This window comes from Sinocyclocheilus anshuiensis, unplaced genomic scaffold (genome assembly GCF_001515605.1).
Source record: "Sinocyclocheilus anshuiensis isolate Anshui unplaced genomic scaffold, SAMN03320099.WGS_v1.1 scaffold2347, whole genome shotgun sequence".
NCBI classification, from domain to species: Eukaryota; Metazoa; Chordata; class Actinopteri; order Cypriniformes; family Cyprinidae; genus Sinocyclocheilus; species Sinocyclocheilus anshuiensis.
In genome coordinates, this window is record NW_015541043.1 from 70,146 (window position 1) to 91,054 (window position 20,909).

At 38.0% G+C, this 20,909-nt stretch overlaps 1 protein-coding gene across 2 annotated transcripts in view; it reads left to right on the forward strand.

Moving 5' to 3' along the window:
- LOC107690576 (partitioning defective 3 homolog) overlaps window positions 1-20,909 on the forward strand; it is a 91,788-nt gene that overhangs the window by 49,125 nt on the left and 21,754 nt on the right. Inside the window, exons 12-22 of one of the 2 annotated variants that reach the window (XM_016488946.1) lie at window positions 818-853; window positions 2,628-2,816; window positions 3,589-3,759; window positions 4,527-4,677; window positions 7,134-7,317; window positions 7,551-7,693; window positions 10,239-10,283; window positions 11,448-11,678; window positions 11,822-12,041; window positions 13,475-13,582; window positions 14,986-15,216. In XM_016488946.1, the coding sequence (XP_016344432.1) occupies window positions 818-853; window positions 2,628-2,816; window positions 3,589-3,759; window positions 4,527-4,677; window positions 7,134-7,317; window positions 7,551-7,693; window positions 10,239-10,283; window positions 11,448-11,678; window positions 11,822-12,041; window positions 13,475-13,582; window positions 14,986-15,216 (1,709 nt within the window). The remainder of the gene's footprint in view (window positions 1-817; window positions 854-2,627; window positions 2,817-3,588; window positions 3,760-4,526; window positions 4,678-7,133; window positions 7,318-7,550; window positions 7,694-10,238; window positions 10,284-11,447; window positions 11,679-11,821; window positions 12,042-13,474; window positions 13,583-14,985; window positions 15,217-20,909) is intronic. The other variant, XM_016488947.1, reaches the window with a different exon arrangement.

Genomic DNA, 20,909 nt, shown 5'->3' on the forward strand with positions numbered 1-20,909 from the left:
TGTGTGTGTGTGTGTGCGCGTGAGAGAGTGTCGAGGTGTGAAATCCTCCTGCTAATGTCTTCATAAACTGTCCATCACTATATCGCACAGCATCTCTGACGTTTAGAGTCTCACCACGTGGTGTGTTTGAGTCAAGGTTAAGTTTTGCAATTTCACATTTTCTTCACACTATTTGCATTTCAATGAGAGCTCTATAAAGAGGACTATTTCTATTTGATTATTTTCGCTAGGGGAAGTCGTGGCCTAATGGTTAGAGAGTCGGACTCGTAACCCAAAGGTTGTGGGTTCGAGTCTCGTACCGGCAGGGATTGTAGGTGGGGGGAGTCAGCGCTCTCTCCCACCTTCAATACCACGACTGAGGTGCCCTTGAGCAAGGCCCCGAACCCCCAACTGCTCCCCGGGCGCCGCAGCATAAATGGCTGCCCACTGCTCCGGGTGTGTGTTCACGGTGTGTGTGTGTTCACTGCTGTGTGTGTGCACTTTGGATGGGATAAATGCAGAGCACAGGCCACGTCACGTCACTTTCACGCTTTTTTAAACCATTTTCATTTTAGCTTTCTTCATTTTATTTCTTTTTGCTGGTGATTTAAAAACATCATTGTTTTACCTCTTAGTTTGAGAAGGGTCAATTCAGGTAAATTGGGTCAATTTTCACATTCATATTAAAGGCAAAAAGCCAATTGAACTACGATATTAAACCCAGTTTGAGTGATCTTAAGAACCATCTTTGGTTGCACTGTCTGCATGTTTGTTTTTAGCATTTAGGGTTTTTCATTTGCAGTATTACCATAGTCCTCTCCTTCCTCACTCTCTTTAGAACACAGAACCAGCAATGCAGAACACAAGAGAATGGGTAAGAACTGCACACACCTGCTCATACTTCTCTACATCTGTACATGAGAAGAACTGTTAACAGAGAGGTTCAGTGCAATTGTTGTCATGCAAAGTATGTGCATGTGTTGTTCTTTAATGATTCTGATCCAGCACTAACGGGATAGTTTACCCAAAAATAAAAACTCATTTACTCCACCTCATGTTGTTCCAAAAGTATTTATTTCTTCTGCAAACACAAAGTAAGATATATATATAAAAAAGAAATTATTGCAAAAACGTTTTTAAAAGATTTTGTGTTCTGGAGAAGAAAGAAAGTCATACCAGTTTGAGATGATGTGGGTGAGTAAATTACTTAATTTTCAGTCTTTTATAGATGATAAATGACTAATTAATCTGACTCACTCTCTCTGTATCTCAATCTGTATCCTTTTCTGTCTTTGTGCTGTATTAAAAGACTTTATGTTGCTGTGATTTTCTCAGGAAATTAGTCATTATTATTTCATACTCATCTGGTTGTGGTTATTAAATCTAATCGCTGTTGTTTGAGTTATGCAGTTTTTTTGACGTGATGCGACTTGCGCACCTTGCATTCGAACATTTGGTCTGTATAGAGCTGCAGCTGTGCGCTTCAGAAACACTGTGAGAGTGTGAAAGGTCATTGTGAGCCCGTCCTGTCTCTCTCTTCTTTTTGTCTGTTTTCCCCTTTCTGTCTCTCGCCGCTGTTTGTGCATTAACCTCTCAAGTCTGATAAGATCTGCTCTAACAGTGGCAGTCCAGAGAGCAGGAGAGAACTAAATGAAAGCCATCCATTTCCTTCTGAACACAAGTGTGTGTGTGTGTGTGTGTGTGTGTGTGTGTGTCGAAGGTTGTTACATTAAAGTGAAGGTGATTAAAGCTCAATAAAGATATACTTTATAGAGCAGTCACTCAGTAGATGGTCGTTAAAGCTGTCTCATCTCTCTCACTCTCTCTTTCCCACACAAACACTCACACACTGACAGCCGCTAACATGAGGGAGTCACTGGAGTGGTCAGAAGAGCAGCAAACGTAATGGGTTTATTATCTGTGTGTCTGAATCAGAGAGCAGAGGTTTGGCGGGCATAATTTCTCATGAAAGCTGCCCTCCCCGCCTCATTTACATGTGCTGAATTTTCTTCAAAAGCAGGTGAAAATGGCAGCTGTGTGTGTCAGGGACATAGTACTGGACAAGAGAGTGACTTGAATTTTAAACGTCTAGTGCAGAGATTCATAGTGTTTAAAGTCTATTGCACACTGCAAGATACGAGAAATTAGCTATTCTGTCATGTTTTAAAGGGAAAATTCACCCAAAAATTAATTTTCATTTACTCAGCCTCATGTCATTCCAAACCTGTATGACTTTATCTCTTTTGTGGAACACAAAAAGATGATTATGAAGAATTGCACTGGTGACTCTTTTCAGTTGAGGCTTCCTGAGAATTGCTCCTTTTGTGTTCAATGAAGGATAGAAAGTCATATGGGTTGGGAATGACTTGAGGGTGAGTAAATGTCTTTAAATAGTCTCTGAACGGCTGATTTATAGTGTGCGCTCGGTCTAAGAGGTCACAAACCATGATAGTGTATTAACATGAAGATATATATATTTTTTTTTTTTCAATGAACATTTCTCTCCCGGCTGTCCTTGTTCCCCATTTTCTGTCTAAGTTTGATGAAGAAGATTAAACAGCCATTTAAATGCAAAGATGACCAAGTTTTCTTTCTTTCTATACAGTCGGTAATTGCAGTAATGTCTCTCTCTGTCTCTGTCTCTGTAGAAGGTAGAAGATGAGGAGTTGGTCTTAACCCCAGATGGGACACGTGAGTTCCTGATGTTGGAAGTGCCTCTGAGTGATTCTGGCTCGGCGGGTTTAGGAGTCAGTGTCAAGGGTAATAGGTCAAAGGAGAGCCACGCTGACCTGGGCATCTTCGTCAAGTCTATTATCAATGGAGGAGCAGCATGCAAGGTTAGAAATGTATACACACAAAAATAGCAGAATATTTTCATGTTCCTTGCACAAATTTTTTTGGGGAAAAAAATATTTTAATATATTATTTTTATATTCATATACTAATATAAATACTAGTATATTTATATTATTTATATACTAATATAAATTTGCAACCATTCATAAGTTTGAGACTTTAAAGCAAGTCTCTAATGCCTTAGCAAGGCTGTATTTATTTGATCAAAAATGCTGTAAAATATTGTGAAATATATTATATATTAGAATTAAAAAAAACTCTTTCCTTTTAATATATTTTAAAATATAATTCATTTCTGTCATGCAAAGCTGAATTTTCATCAGCCATTGTGTCACATGATCCTTCAGAAATCATTCTAATAGGCAGATTTATGGCTCAACAAACATTTCTTAATTTTATTAATGTTGAAAACAGTTACCTAATATTCTTGTGGAAACTGCAGTAATTTAATTTCATAATTCCTTGATGAAGAGAAATTTCAAGGGAAGCATTTATTTCAAATAGAAACCTTATAAATGTCTTCACTGTCACTTTTGATCAATTTACTGCACCCTTGCTGAATAAAAGTATTCTTTAAAAAAAATCTTACCCCAAAATATTGAATGGTAGTCTTTGTAATTGATTAATGTTTATAACATTATTATATGAATGTTTGACTTGTTAGCGGTCATTGTCTTATAGTTTTGTTATTAGTAGCACAGTGTACATATTAAATGTCTTGAATGGTCGTCATAATCTCATTCTCTGGTGTAGGACGGAAGGCTGCGAGTCAACGATCAGCTAATCGCAGTCAATGGGGAGTCGTTGTTAGGGAAGACAAACCAGGACTCCATGGAAACACTGCGCAAGTCCATGTCAACGGAGGGCAACAAGCGAGGGATGATTCAGCTGATTGTGGCAAGACGAATCAACAAACGCCTTGAGGTAAAGAGAGAAGAATCGAGCTGAGGAAAGTCTGAAAGCTTTGTTCATTGTTCATGTGAAGGTCTAAATAGTGCTTCATATATTAGTTATAATAGCTCATTAGTATTTTGGGTTGAAATGAAATGGGCTGTTCCATTAAAAACATCTTAATGAAAATTTTAAACTTGATGTGCTGCAGAATATAAAGCTCACTACATCTCAACTCTCTGTCACGCTTGGTCATATTTTGTCACGACACATTTTAATTCCTCTAGTCTTGCCTTGATTTTAAAAACAGACACAATTTAAAAGCATCCCTACTTCAGCACACATTAAGGTCGACCACGTGCTGTTTTCTTTCTTTCTCTCTGTAGAGAATGTCTGATCCATTTAAAGACCAGGCAGTCAGGTCACTGCATTTCAAAAATGTATCCACAAGGGCTTTCTAGAAGCATTTTCTGTAATTCTGAAGGGAAAACTATGATGGACTTGTGCATTTTTGTGTCACTAGGCTATTAAAGTTGATAAAGATAATGATGGTAATCGTCTTAGCCTGAGCAGGATCATAACCGCACAAGATTTTCCCATCATGCTGAGTGTTCAGTTGTCTGCATCTGAACGAGACAGAGCCCACTGGAGCTGATTCTGACCGCTTTGTCACCACAACACAAGTCTGTTGTGTTTAAATAATAGTTTAAATAATAGCCAGTTAAATCTCTTAGGAGTTAAATTTAGAGGTTGTGTGATTTGAATTATGATGTTCCTCTTGTTGTTCTGGTTTCTGTCAGGGTGAGAGCCGATGCAGTCCCCGAGGGTTAGAGCGGACCCTGAGCCCGTCTCCTGATGACCACGAGCGACGGATCTCACACTCGCTATACGGAATCGAGGGGCTTGATAACAACCTGAGGCCACATGCCAACACAAATAATCGTAAAATGAGTGAGTCAACAACACACTTAAAGGTCTAAATTTGTCATCTCTGTGACAGCCTAAGCTTGTTTGCTGGTTTTAGCCAGTTAAAGCTGGTCTTCCAACCTGACTGGCTGAAACGTGCCCCAAAGCCTTGACATCAATTTCTGTTTTTAAAAAAAAAAAAAATTTTTTTTACTTTTTTTCTTTTTGATAGATCAGTGATATGCATAGCTAAATTTAGAGAAGTATATATATAAATATTAAATGTTGTGTTTAATAAATCAAAGTATTTTTGCGTATTTTATATATTTCTATTTCACTATATATATAATAAAGAAATTAATGAATGTTTTTATGTAATGTTTTTAGAAAGATAGATAGATAGATAGATAGATAGATAGATCATTTCTTTAAAATAACACATATGTAGGCATGTATATGTCATTCAGATCAGCTAAAACACATTGGGTTTAGGAGTGGGTTTTCTTTTCCCCAAGCAAGTAATTATTTGCATTATTTTGCAAGTTAACCATCACCAGATGCTCTCTACAATCACATTTGAACGCAGCATCAGGTTTCAGAAGTAGAATTGGCATCTCTGGGCTGCAGTGTGTAAGAAACATGTGGTCTAACAGAAAACATATGAGTGTTACCCTGGACAAACAGATGCAGAGCCGTGGAGGTTTACTGAGAGCTCTCTGTGTGAGAGAGAGAGCCCAGCCGGAGCTGTTATCCTGCCTGTCAACAACTGAATCCACTCATGGGAAATGACAGTAGCAGGGTGCCACACACAGATGTGCATATGCTTTTCCATTTACTCAATGTATATGCAGAGTCATGCTCATGCCATGCCATCCATTTACACTCACCCAGACAGGCTTCCACTTGCTCGCTCTCCACAAGCACTCCTGCAGAGAGATACAAACTCACTCTGATCAGAATGTGACTGTGTCCATAAATTTAAAGGCCTGTTTTCAAACACACCTCAGCAAATGTGTTAGTAATGGGGTAACGTTGTTGTTTGTGTGCTGATTGGATTTGGATCTGCTTGAGTGAGGCTCTCTATGAACATACAGCAGGTTAATGTCTCATCTTCAGATGCTATGAGGATTTGAATTGTTTTTTTAATAAATTAGCTTATTAGGTATTTGTGTGGTGGAGAGAACTAGAATGCATTAGTCTGGAAGTAAAAATCAAATAAATTTTCTCCATAGGTAAATTACCTTAAAAGGCAGGGGTACTGTGATCTATGAGGTTGTTAATCAATGGTATATTCTTTTATTAAAGCTATTATTTTTTAAACAATCATGTTTAACAATGGAATTTCCTAATGGAAAAACTACATTACCCATGATTCTGTAAAGAAATCTCCACCAATCGGTGACAAGCAAATTGTGCCAAAAGAACTTTATAGTGCCCATATTGTTTTTTTTTTCATCGTTTTGAATTCCAAAATTTAGTTTTCAATGCTTTATGGGTTTGTAGTTCTTTCCCTTGTTAAAGCCGTAAAGTACACACTTTTGTATCTTTGTCTTTTTTTCCTTCAAATCCAAGTTTGTAATGTTATGGATTGATTCATGGCTTATTATACTTTAATGAAGATTTTTTTTAAATCTCTATTGGGACAATGAATGGGAAAAATAAGATTACAGTGTTTAACGGAAAAAGATACTCATGAACCATTAACAAGCTAAAGAGCGTGAAGAGAATCATTTGGTTCCAGTATTTCTTTAAAACAGCACTTTGTTCCCAACCATAGTGCATTTTGTGATCGTTTACATCCCACGCGGTTTCACTTATTGAAGCATGTACTGGAAAAAAGAAAGTGTTTCTCATGGGCTTTATTTTAGACTAGGGTGGGAAATTTTTTAACTGATTAAATACACAAACAAGCTAACAGCACTATTTCTCTCTAAACCGCCTAATTTCTCTCAGTATTTACTGGAAAAAGGGCCAAATTTGTTTGCACAAGATGATATAGAAAAAGCAGCCATGCAAATTGCATCCAGGCTGTATGTAAGAGCAAGCAAGCATGTCCAGATGAGGTGCACTACACCATGTCTTTAATTTGTAAATCTCTCAACATGCTGAGTAAGACACAAATAATGCACTGTTTCTCGTGATTCTCTGACCTGCTTTGCTCAAAATTAGGTGATTTATTTTTGCATGAATTATACATAACACTGTCATCTTTATTTTTACCATCTGCACATCTTGAAACCCCCACTATGATCAGGATTAGCTGTATTACTTGATTACTGTTTAATAATAACTAGGGCTGCACGATAAATCGCATGCGATATTTAATGCGCATCTTGCTGCTCCATGTGAAAGCACGCACGTGATGGAGATTTACCGCTGATTACAGAACTGGCTTTACTGACAAGATGCGCATTAAATATCGCATGCGATTTATCGTGCAGCCCTAATAATAACATAATTTGATTGTCCCTACACCCCTTCCTGCTCTTATCTCATTGTAGATCATTATCAGCTCTCGCCGACGGTCAACATGCCTCAGGATGACACAGTCATAATTGAAGACGACAGGCCACATGTTCTCCCCACCCAGCTGTCTGACCAATCGTCATCCAGTTCTCACGATGACATGGGTTTCGCTGTGGAGACACCTCCGCCGCCACCCTGGGTCCAAGAACTTCCCTACAGGTAAATAAAAGTGGACAGTTTAGAAAGTTTTGTAATTTATTTGTTGAAGTATCTATTGTCTTTGTTTCTATTTTGAGCATCAACTCTCTGACTCTTCTGACGATCTTCCTGCTGTAATTGAGTCCATGGCCTTTTGTTTGTTTGTCAGAGGAGCTTCGGTTATTAGAACAGGGCCAAGGGCTGGACACTGTGCTGTGATTTAATCTCTCTCTCCTTCTCTGTCCTTCCCTCAGCTCTTCCAGTGCTAATGATGAGGGGGCGTTTCAGAGGGAAGGCTTTGGCAGGCAAAGCATGTCTGAGAAACGCACCAAGCAGTATGGAGACGCAAGCCAACTCGACATCATCAAGACCCGCAAGTCCAAGAGCATGGACTTAGGTACTCTAAAGATCAACCGAAACACAGTGCTTGGTCTTAGGTACTGTAAACATCTATTCAAAATACAGTACTTAGACCTAGATAGTCTAAAGATAAACTTGAAGCAGGGTGCTTGGTCCTATACACTCTAAAGATCAATTTGAAACACAGTACTTAGACCTATATACTCTAAAGATCAACTTGAAGCACAGTGCTTGGTCTTAAATACTGTAAACATTGACCCAAAACACAGTAGTTAGACCTAGTTACTCTAAAGGTCAGTCTTAAAAATGACCTTTAGTCACATTGTAAGAGCACAGTAAACACAGTAGTTGGACCTAGATACTCTAAAGCAGTTTTTCTCAACGGGGGTACGCGTACCCCTAGTGGTCCGTCACGTAATTGCAGGGGGTCTGTAGAATCATTACAAAAATGTTTTTTTTTTATTATTATAACCATGAACTGATATATACATGCATGTTTTTTTATATATCTGTTCTAGATTCAATATAAACACTATGCTTTGGCAATACATTGTAACAATTGTCATGCCAATGTCATGCCAATAAAGCACAAATTTAATTAAATTGTATTGAGAGAGAGAGACAGGTGACAGCGTCAGCAGAACTAAGGGTGTGTGAATACCTGGGTCTGTCTTTCTTCAGGTCAACTCATATAATCATGAAAAAATCAGTTTGCCATCAGTTGTGAGAAGATGAAAGCGATATCTGTGTCGTTGTATCCTTTCAGTATTTAAGGGGATTTCCCACGACTGTCGTCAGCGCTGTTCAGTACACTGAATCAATGGCATTGTTCTCCATGAAGTGAAATATCAGCTTCACTGTAACCCATGTGATGCGTTGATTGTTGATTGAGCCTTGTAAACTGGCACTTAAAGTAAATTAATGTCAACACCTTGTTTCATTCATGAATGAATCAGCGTTTTTAAGTGTATCTGGTGAATGAATGTTTTTTTTAATGATGACTCACTCGTAAAGTCAATCCATTGCCGCCACCTGCTGGTGTAACAATGCCTGACAGCCCAGCACTGATACTGAAACATCACTATATAGTCAGTGGCATAAAATGACAATAATATTGTTTCTCGCAATTATTTTTAGGGCAATATATCGCTAAATAAAAAAAATAGTTAACAAGACCAGCCTATGGACAGGTGGCTTGATAGGCCATCTATCAGTGGACCTGACACCAGAAGAGCTAAGCAAAATGGACAACACAAAAACATGTCAATATCAATGGGGGGGCGGGGGTCCATGAGGTTGGATTGAGATATTATGGGGGGTCCAGTACTCAAAAAAAGGTTGAGAACCACTGCTCTAAAGGTCAGTCCCAATCACTGTGGCTGGATCTATAATACACTAAAGGCCAGTCTTTATTACAGTGCTTGGACTATGATACTGTAAAAATCAGTCCCAAACACTGTGCTTGGACCAAAACACTCTAAAGATCAGCCCCAAACACAGTGATTGTACCCAAATACTCTAAAGGTCAATCTCCAAAACGGGAATTGGACCTAATTACTTTAATTAAAGATCAACTCAAAGCACATTACTTAGACCCAGATACTCTAAAGGTCTATCCCAAACACATTGCTTTGACTTCAGTACTGTAAAGGTCAATCTCAAAAACATTAATTGGACCTAAATACTCTAAAGATCAGTCCCAAACACAGAGCTTGGACCTAGATACTCTAAAGGTCAGTCCCAGTAAATAAATTCCCACCTCGAAATTTAATCCATTGCTCAAGTTACTTTCCTCTCTTTATAAGAGCACTTCTCAGAATGCCTCTCATTCTGGGCATCACCATTCACCGCTCCACCGTCACTAAGTCTGAACTGTGCATGTGCTTTCTAATCTGAACACTGTTTCCACTCATCCAATTCTGCTGGATGTTCCTCACTTACCGCTTTACCACTGAAATGGTGCCAGAGTGCAGACAAGGGATCCTGCAGAACCTTCTGCAGATCTGCTCAGTGTTTCCACTGACTCTACAGTAGAGCCGAACAACGTGTTTGTTTTATTTGGAGTTTTTTACTCATGTGGGCCTTCTTCACCACTTCTTTGCATATTATTTAATTTGACAGTTTTCTAATTTGACTTCAGTTTCGAATATAGATTTCTAGACCACTGCTGAGTGGCTTTGTTGTAGGTCATTTTTCTAGATATAGATAACACTATCTAGATATCTAGCTTGAATTGTTGTTTTAAAAACTTTGTATCAATTACATTTTATAATTTCGTTTTCTGATGTGAGTAATTCCTGCTTATGAGATCAGCAAGTTAAAGGGGATGAAGGATGAATCACATTTTTCCCAACATGTGGAATGAGGTCAGTTTGGGCACCTGCATGGTCTCAGTGGAAAAGTGATAACTCTGAATCAGCAGAATCACTGTGGAAACACCCGTTTTGTTAATGAGCACTGACTGATTGTTTCTGTCGTCTGATTTGTTGATGTTGAAACGTGCCTGGTTGCTTGCTGCATGTTGAATGGTCATACTAACCGTCCTGTCAATGTATGTGTATGTCTGTGTGCCCTTCACACAGTGGCTGATGAGATTAACCTCACACACTACACAGAAAACCACCCAGGTAAGCATGACCACTCCTGCACTTCTATTCCTGCACACACACTCACTTCTATTGTACACTGCAGGATTAGTTGCCTGTTTTTCTTCTGTGTTGAGATAATTTGTTCCTACTGTTTCATCGTTGATTACTTTCCTAGGCCCGTTTGTCACCTCTCATAAACAGCACATTTCGGCACCTATAAAAAGAGGTTACAGCATTCATACTCTGCAGTTTAGCCAATGTAGTGATCCAGAAATCACTTGCGTATTTTATTGATATTTATGTAAATAAGAAGTCTATTTTGCTCAAAAGGCTTCATTTATTTGATCAAAAACACAGTAAAAATGGGAATATTGTGAAATATTATTAAATTTTAAAATAACTTTTTTCTATTTTAATATATTTTAAAATATAATGTATTCCTGTGGTGGCAAAGCGGAATTTTCAGCAGCTATTACTCGTGTCACATGCTTCTTCTATAATCATTCTAATATGCTTGGAAAGCATTCTAATGGTGGTTAAGAAACATTTCTTATTATTATCAATATTGAAAACAGTTGCGTTGCTTGATATCTTTGCTTTTAGGATTCTTTGATGAATAGAAAGTTCAAAAGAACAGCATTTTATTTGAAATATAAACTTTTGTAACATTATAAATGTCTTTCTGTCAACTTTTAATCAGTTTAATGCATCCTTGCTGAATCTTACTGACCTCAAACTTTTACTTTAATTTTTACACACGTATACAGTTATATATATATATTTTTTTCTTTACATATATTATTGTATTTTTGTTGTAGTGGTGCTGTAAAGGATTTTGTTCTGAAAATCCATTTTATTCTAATACTGCAGTATTACAAACACACAACTGTACTATATTTAAAAATAGCAGGGGAGGTCTGACAGGTTTCAATAAGGCAGTGCTGCGTGATGAAGATAAATTCATGCAATCTTTCCTGGCCTCCACTTACATTCATTTATCTTCATCACATAATACAGAAACGCATCTTCATGCCTTCATGGCTGACTACATACGATAGCAGCTCATGTGCGCACACACACACACTCCACATAATGTTCAGATAAATGTAGCAGCTTTTATCAGGGTTGAGATTTGTGTCGGACAGACTGCACGCATAACTAGTTGATTGTGCTTTGTGGTTTAACTAGCGAACTCTTCCTCAGGCTCTTCCTCACATGATGTTGGCCCGTCTCTCGGCCTAAAGAAATCCAGCTCTCTGGAAAGTTTACAGACTGCCGTCGCTGAGGTGACTCTCAACGGCGACATGCCTTTTCACCGGCCACGGCCACGCATCATACGGGGGCGGGGCTGCAACGAGAGCTTCCGAGCCGCAATTGACAAATCGTACGACAGGCCAGCAGCAAATGAGGATGAAGAGGAGTGCATGGACACATGTATGGCTGCTCCTGATTGAATCAGTGAACGCACTAAAATTTGGCAAATGTTGAGATAATGACTGTTAATTGGATTAAGCGGTATTAATTTTGTTGATTATGACTGATAATAACACCATAACCTCTATTTTTTCTTCCTGTAGTGGAGGAGGACACTGAAGGAAGCTCTCGATCAGGGCGGGATTCCGTTTCCACGGTAGCTGATCTCACTCCGCTTCCTGTCACCGAGCAACAGCTGATCAATGGCAATCAGCCTCAAAACGACAAGAAGAAAGAAAAAGGAGGGAAGGACAAAAAGAAGCCAGAGAAAGAGAAGGGTAAAACAAAGAAAGGAATGCTCAAGGGTCTTGGAGAGATGTTCAGGTAATTAAAAGCAGATCTGAACAGCTTTTTGTGTCAGATAAAAGAGACTAAGAATAATGAAGATAAGAGCACAGATGAGCCCACAGCACTTTTCTTCATGTCCTTAATTACCTCAAAATCCAACAATGGAATAAAAAGCCTAGTGAACTGCCCACCGACGCATCATAGGCATTTTCCTGACTCAAAGACTTTGCCAACAATAGGCAGAACACAAAATTGGTGAAAGATGTGAGTGAAGAAAATGAGTGGTCTTTGCACATGCAAATCTTGCTAACGCATTGCTAAGGTGGTTGGTTGCAGGGCTGGTGCTGTGTTGTTGCAAAGGTGTTCTGGGTGGTTTCTGGTGTGTTAGGTGGTTGCTAGGGTGTTGTTCAAAATAGCCCATCATCGAGTTTCTTTATGATTCTGCTTTCTAGATATGAGCTGTAGTTTCCTTGGCAAGCTTAATGCTGCCTCATAAAGAAAGAAGACTTTGTTTTAGCCGGAACTTGTCCAAAAAATGTGCAATTTGCAATTTAAGTCCCAGAATGCATTTTTTTATCTTACTGATCTCAATCTTTTGAAATAGTGTAGTGTACAGGTATATAGACAGTAGACAACAGTGCATCTCACTAGTATTCGAACTTCCTGTACTAATATTAAAAAAATAATGGGATTGAAATCTAATCATTAATATTGATAGGCTGTGAGTTTGTGTGCTCTGTGGAGTGACAGAATGTTCCTGAGCTCTAGGCAGAATGGACAATCACATCCAAGACACGGAGGAAAAGTTTGATTTTCCATGAAGTTTAGTAGAGAGATACGAGAAGACTGGAGGGGAGAGAAAGCAAGAACACAGCTTATTTGAAGGTTTTTGAATCTGTCAGCAATAGATACACCATTTTTGAAAACGTCGAATATTTTAGGCAGTGGAGTGTTTTAATGGCTGTCATCTGCCTCACTGAGCCAAAGATACCTGCTTCATATTAATGAGCTCTCTACATATTAATGAGCTCCGCAGAATATCAGAACTCACAGGCATACAAAGGTATTGAAACTCCTTTCAGCTTTCTCGCACACACTTCAGTCCTCGCACATGTCAGCGGAATATTAATGAATCGATATGCTTGATAAAACAAAGATTTGCAGAGAAGAGAAGACTCTTCGCGCTCACTGCTTTGCAGAGTTGCAAAACAGTGATTAGTTTGTTAAATGAATTAGAATAGATGGATTAAGAGCTTTAATATTGGTTTAATTAGAGCAGACAGGTTTAAGAGCTTTTTTCAGAAGCATAATGCCCATTCAAATGAAAGGGACACGTGACTAGTGTTTTGAACCAAGTAGCTTTTGAATGCAAGTTCCAAAAAATATATTTTTTATTGTTGTTGAAACAGTTCATTGAGAAGAATGTGCTATCACACACCATCTACTTGTGACGTGTGTGTGTGTTGAAGGTTCGGGAAGTACCGTAAGGACGAGCGTATGGATGGTCCGAAGTGGAAGGCAGAGGAAACTCATGCATCGGAGGAAGAGACGCACAGAATGAGACAAGAACAAGAGAGGTACATACACACATACAGAGTCAGAGCTAATCTTAACTATCATCAGCCTCTAATCAGAGGCATTTCCTGACACTTTACCTGCCAGCCGTACCCACTTCCTCAACCCTTCTTCCTCAGTGATTGTTTCAGTCCTGTTGTTTGTGTCATCATTGTTTTGTTAAAGCATTATGATGCTTTCATATTTTGTGCGTGTTTGCATACTAATCCTTTAGCTAAAGCCTAATATGTTTAAGTCATTTAAGTTCATCGTGTGAATGTTCGCCTGCAGGTGTGTGTGTGTTCATGTTGTTTTATTAATAATGCCATGTAAACCCCCTCCCGTTTTCCCTTCTGTCCTGTGAGACCCTGCTGAGAAATCCCCACTCTTTCGATCTCTTTCTTAATCTCTCTCTCTCTCTCTCTCTCTCGTATACACTCATTTATCATCTTGCTTTTGATGGCCGTTAGAAAGGTGTTTAAGTAAGTTTTTTAGGTCCTTTGTCCTGAATTTTGGTTTAAAGAGAGTTCACAAAAAAAAAATGAAATTTTGGTGTCATTTACTAACCCTCACGTCATTTCTGTGCGACTGACTTCTGTGGAACACAAAAAATAATGTTTTTGTCTATACAATGACAAAATCAATGGGGTCAAAAACAACATTAGGGCCCATTGACACAAAAAAAAAAATAATCTAAATATCTTTCTTTGTGTTCCTCATATAAAGTTTCTGTTGTGGTCTTTCTATGTATATATGTATGTGGTGTGTATATATATATATATATATATATATATATACACACACACACTTATTTTCTATGTTATTTATTTAATATACATATATGCATATTTATATATAAATATGTTTTGGTAAATTTACATTGTATATATTTTTGCATGCAGTGTTGCCAAAGCATCAGTAAACACAAAAAAGTGATAAAAAAAAAAAAAGATGTTAGGAATGCTAATAAAAATAATGTAATATTAATAACATTAACTTTAGAATTAACATTATTATTTAATAATATACATACATGCATATTTATATATGAATATGTTTAGTTATATTGTATATATTATTGAATACAGTGTTGCCAAAGCGTCAGTAAAAAAGAATTATAAAAATGCCAGAAATGCTAATAAAAATAATTTAATATTATTATACTATAATATAATATAATTATACATTATAACAAGCAGGTGTTTAGGTTAGTACCAAATTGAACTAAACTGATCTTCATTAAATTATACTGGAATAAATCATGTTTTCCATGCCATACATCAAGACATTTCTTCATTTTTAGTATTTTGTTCATCCTGATCTGTCCATACTTGTTATTCAGTTGTTTTTTAACTCGTTTATTTGTTTTTTATTCTTTTTAATCTGTGTGTTTCGTCATTCCTTTTTTTAACTTGTGTCTATGTAGGATCCAGGCTAAAACGCGAGAGATTCGTCAGCGTCAGGCCAGAGAGCGGGACTATGCTGAGATCCAGGACTTCAGTCGGTCCACCCTGACCTCACTTCCTCCTGAGGAGCCCCCGTACGCTGGCATCGGCTCGCTGGAACACGGCGGGTACCATCGGATCCACACGCCTCCGGACTCACCATACACACATAAACAGAACGCCCACAACGGACACCCCTCTACATCAGACAGGTATTTACTGTAACGGCAGTCGTTTCTAAATATCATAGTCCTTCCGCCTCCTGAGCTATTAATGAGTTAACCTTCAATTCTGAAGTCAAGATGCTCTTCTAAACACTCTCCTTGAGTTGTATAAAGTATTGAAAGCATTCTCGAAGGCTTTCATAAAACCCAGTTTGTGAGAATGTTTTGTTTGGGTTGTGTCAGAGTTGCATGTTTTCTCGAGACTAAAACAAACACAGGCAGAGAGAGACCGGAAGGCCACTTCCTGTAAGAACCCTCAGGGAACAGGAAATGGGTGTCATTCCAGTGAGATGCAGAGAATGGAACTGTGGGAATTATCCTTGCATATCTGCATGGGAAGTGGATCTTAAAGGAGATACAAATAGTATAGCATAGTGATCTTATAGCTTCCTGTTTTCTGAGTTTCGGCCAATCAGCTTTATTGCAAGCTGTCAGATCATATTAGTTGAGACTAGACTTGTGCCGGTATTCGGTAATGCGATATATCACGGTAATGAATATGCACGATATTGTTATCGTGGCAAAGATTAATAACTTCTGTAGCAAATGTAGCTATTGCTCATTGTGAATGTTAATTCATTAACTAAGGTTAATCTAAGGTCATTAACTAATGAGGTCTTATTGTAAAGTGATACCTATTGGTCTTTATAGTTCTTTTGCACTTTAATCTGTGTAAAACTTTTAACTTTATACATTTTTCTGTATTGCTTTATTGCATTTAAATGTTCAGTTATTTTTGTAATAAGAAAAAAAGTTATTAAACCTGTTATACTGTATTATGACAGCACTTTTTTTAAAACTAAATTTCAATATTGTGATAATACCGTACACCGTGATAAAAGCATTAGCAATTAATCGCAACATGAGAATTTGATACCGGCATATAGTTGAGACCAAGTAGTTAAAACGGCTGTTGACGTGGCAGTCTAAAAAGCCCTTTTCTGATGCCTGATGTGATGTTTTAGGATATTTAGACTGATTGAAGTTATGTCATTTTATGCCATCATGATGACATTGACATCAACAGGAAGTCATACTTTAGTGTCTTTAAAATGGCAGGAAAATAACATTATCTTTAATTTTAAGGAGCAAATCCTCTTCAACTGACAAAAGCGAAGTGTCTTAAACATTTCCTTTAATATTAATCTTTTAATAATCCTTTAATTAATCACCCTAATTTATCCAGAGAGAATTTTCTCACAGTAAAGTGTGGCATTTTAAGTTGGGTTGTTGAATATAGCATAATGTTTCTTGTTTCTTTTTCAGATTTAGTTTTTTGCATCAGCATTATGCACACCACTTTTAGCATTTTTAGATTTTAATTAAAACATTTTTGACACATTTCTAAAACCTTTTTACTAGTTAAGGCTCTTGTAAGTTTTTTCTTATTCTCATTTTCACTTTGCCCCAAATTAAAGCGGACACATTCACAAAACAGTCATATTTTGGCAAGTTAAAGACCAAGTCCTTTTTCTTTTGTAAACTTGTATTTGAAATGCACAGTTGGGTCCAGAACATGAGCAATCTAGAGGCATCAGTTAGTCTCTGAACGCTCAGAACAATTCCTGACATCAGTTGTGAAAGAGGTTATAGTGGAAATCCAACAATAATAGAGTCATTTTTACAATGTCACTGCTTTAGCTGGGCACACACTTATACACACACAAAAACACAGAGTATCTGACCTAGAAATCAGAGTGTTCTAGCATTCTGGCTGTCAGCTGCAGCATGGTTTAAGTCCCTCAGTGCAGAACGTTTAAGTAAATGAGAAATATATCTGTTCAATCAGCAGAACTACTTTTTGTAGCCTGATAAAAAGGGCTTATACACACACAAACCCGGTTCAAGTCCAGCTGAGGTATAATGATGATATTAAGATGTGAAGTAAGGAGTCTTGGGAGACATGTTTATGCATAGTGAAGGTTTCTCTCTCTCTCTTTATATGTGTATATATAATATGAATGTGTGTGTATATTGATGTTTTTGCACTAATGTCTGCTGTTTATTTATTTATTTACTTTTACATTCATAAATGTATGTGTGTGTGTGTATACATACATGCATGCACACACATACAAAATTCCCAATGCTTCAATATGCACAAAAAAAAATCATATTTATATAGGAATATATGCATATGTTTAAAGGTGTGGCTGATGTCTGAGGTTGTGAGTTCAATTATAAATATCTCTCTCTCTGGGGTCTCTGTCCACCCACCAGGCTAGCTGTGGCTTTGTTAGAACGTGTGTGTTTGTGATCTTTGAGTCTATAATCTGTTTAATCTGTGTTCTTGTGATCTGTTGATATGTTTTTTTTTCTTGAATTGCTCAGAGAATTTCATTGTTAATGGAAGGATCAGAGAAATGTAATAGATCAGAGAAAAAAGAGAAATGTGTGTGTGTGTGTGTGTGTGTGTGTGAGAGAGAGAAAGAGAGAGAGAGAGAGAGAGAGAGAGAGAGACGGGCAGTTTAAATGAATTAAACTCAATCTCTCTTGTTCATTTCCACTCATGACCCCTCCTCTCTGAGCTGGGATTTGATTCTCTCAGGTTTTATTAAATTGACTGCTTAGATTTGAGTCAGAGAGTGACAACGAGCACACACTCACCGTTTCTGCATGTTTTGTTTTTTTTTCGTTGTCGTTATGAGAGATATCTGAGCCTTTCCTGTTCATATCGAAGCTGATGACCGCGGGGCCGCTATCCGTGTCTCTGGTCTCCCACTGCAGCAATGGAGCACCTGTGTAATCAACATTCCTCCTTCCTCCTGACAAACTTTAGTTGTGTCGGTGTGTGTGTGTGTGTGTGTGTGTGTGTGTGTGTGTGTGTGTGTGTGTGTGTGTGTGTGTGTGTGCACACTCTTGCTGAGTTGACTATGAGCCCTGTAGGGAATTTTAAAGAATGAACATTGCAGAGGCCAATTAAAGCAGCCAAACGCACACAGAGGGTAAACATCTGACTAATCCCACAGCATTCATGCTGAGAGCGCACACACACACACGCATACACACACAAGTTTAAGCTCATTATCAGCATTCCCTGGCATGCTGCGTGGAAAAAAAGCGCGGATTAAGAAAAACCAAAGCATCAGAAACAAACTCGCAGCTTACAGATGGATAAAGAGAGTGTGACACCACTGCTAATTAAAAGAAATAAATGAGTAATGAGGAAAGCAAAGAGTGGTAGCAGAATTCAGATGTGCCACTGTAAGGAAAAGGGCCGCGTCTGACTGAGTTATTTCAGTTACAAACGACAGATATGCATTTAGTTTTATCTCTTGTTGAGTGATAATGTTAAAGTTTCTTCCAATGAAATCACTTAGAGTTTAGTTTAACAGAGCCATTGTTGTTTCCTCTCTGATCTTTAGCTGTTTGTGTTGAGAAAACTAAGACCTTTTGCTTTTGTTTGACTTTTGATTGGCTGTCCTCCATGTGTTGGCCTAGTTCAGTGTATTCCAAACAAAAATTCAAATGTTGTCGTCATTTGCTCACTCTCATGTCATTCCGAATTTGGATGAGTTTCTTCCTCTGTGGAACATGAACATTGGTATTTTGAAGAACAATGTTGGAGTCCAGTGAACACTGACTGAGGAAATAAATGATGACAGAATTTCATTTTTGAGTAAAAATATTTCAATAATTGAGCATTTGCCAAATTAATTCTAAGGTTCTGAATAACTGAATAGAGTACAGAAAGTCTTTGTTTGCCTGTCACTTTATGGTGCTTCATTAAATCCTGTATAGTAAAATTATTATAGAATTAGCTAGATTGGTTTATCATGCATTTTCAATGTGTTTCTGAGGCAAAAATAGACTGAAACTCTACTGTGAAACAGGCCTAAGTTTCAATACTTGCTCTGGGTGGAGCTTGTATTGCGATTGTTATAGTACATTCAAATCTTAGGTCAAAAGAGCAAAAAAATAAAAAACCGTCTTTCAGGTTTAAATTGGAAGTCATTTTATCCATTATCATAACACAGCTGATATTCCAGACCCCGCAGCTCATCCACACACAGCACACATGGTTTGTTTTGGAAAGATCCACTGAGGGGTCAGTGTGTTTGTAGTAGCTGGTGGTCTGTGGTTTCAGCCACTGAGAGTTTGTGTCTGATTGTGGCCCAATGTTTATAAATGAACAGCAGTGGGGTGACGTTAATGAAGCCCCACAGCGCTGGTGGTTGAACCATCTCTCATTTGGGCCAAGTTATGCTCTAATGATGAATGGATCAAAAGACATTCAACCCAATATAGAGCTTCATAACCCTTTTCATGTTGATTTATTTCTGAGACAATTACTCAGATGTTTTCTCAGTCATTTTCTCTCCCTCTCCCTTTCTTTCTTGTTCTGGCTAGTCAATGAATGCTCATTTAAAGGAACACTTTAGCCAAAAATGAATATTCTGTCATCATCGTTTATTACCCTCCAAACTCGTATTCTTCTGTGGAACACAAAAGAAAGAATCATCTCTCATGCAAAACTCCGTCTGTGTGCTTGTGTGTCTGTTATTAATGAAAATATTGTGTAGATTAACAGTGACAATTGACACAAACAGAAGAAACCTTTCTCTTTCGTTCTGTGAACTCAAACAGGCCTCCCATAATGTAACTAAATCCAGTATTTGCAATATTATCTAATGGATTTAATCTGTCACAACTTCTGATTATTAATAATGAGGCCACACATGCATACGACAAACCGAGTATAGCGATAAACAGACATTAGCGGATAATAACCATCTGTTAAAAGCTGAATGCTCCACTGAGACATCAGATTGTGTATTTTGTGTAATGTGACATATGGTTTCAGATCTTCTCGGCTTCGTATGCTTAACTTTTACTCGCTGGAGACGTGATGTCAAATAGAGGTCGAAAGTTCAGAACCGAGTCAGGGTGACCCAAAAACCAACGTTACCGAGTTCCCAGACCTCCTCGATCACCACTATGCCTCTAATTGCTTCTGGGACTGTCTTTGTGGCTTTTATTAGAAAGCAATTGCTAAAGGACGTCTGTGGCCCTGTTTACACCTGGTAGCAAAGTGCTATTTTTGTCTTCCCTGTTATTATCTCTAAATTATTTCTCACAAATATAATTTTAATCTAACATCAGCTGATGAGTGTTTTCTAACGGTTCAAACGGATGTTAATACCAGGTGTAAACATGGCCTTAGAGAGATGCTTTGCAGTGTTTCTGGAATAGGAGTGGGTTTGTTGACTTAAGTCTTTTTATTAGAAACTAGAGAATGATTATTGGAGAAAGGTAGGATCGGTACATGTTGCAGGTTGGACTCAACCGGTAACAACCACATTTGTACCATGGCTTAATGTGTTTGGTATGTGAATCACCGTGCCACTGCTCTGACAGGGTTTGGAGTTTTTCTTTTCTTGTGTGCAATGCTCTCGATACAATGCTAGACTCTGTTTGGTGTTTATCTATGAGTGAATTCACCTGTGAATCTGCTGCATGTGAAATGATGGTTCGTTAGCTGTTTATATGTGTGTGTGAATTGAAGAGTTCTGCTGAATTGAGTGGATGCCCTTTCTCTGACCCCTCAACAAGATGACCTACTTTTCTGACAGAACATTGTTCTTCTGTCGGGGACGCGACTCTCCTCTCCATTTTTTTTTCCTCTTTTTCTTTCAGGATACAGTTTCCCTATAAGTAGGCTGCTTACTCTGTGTGTGTGT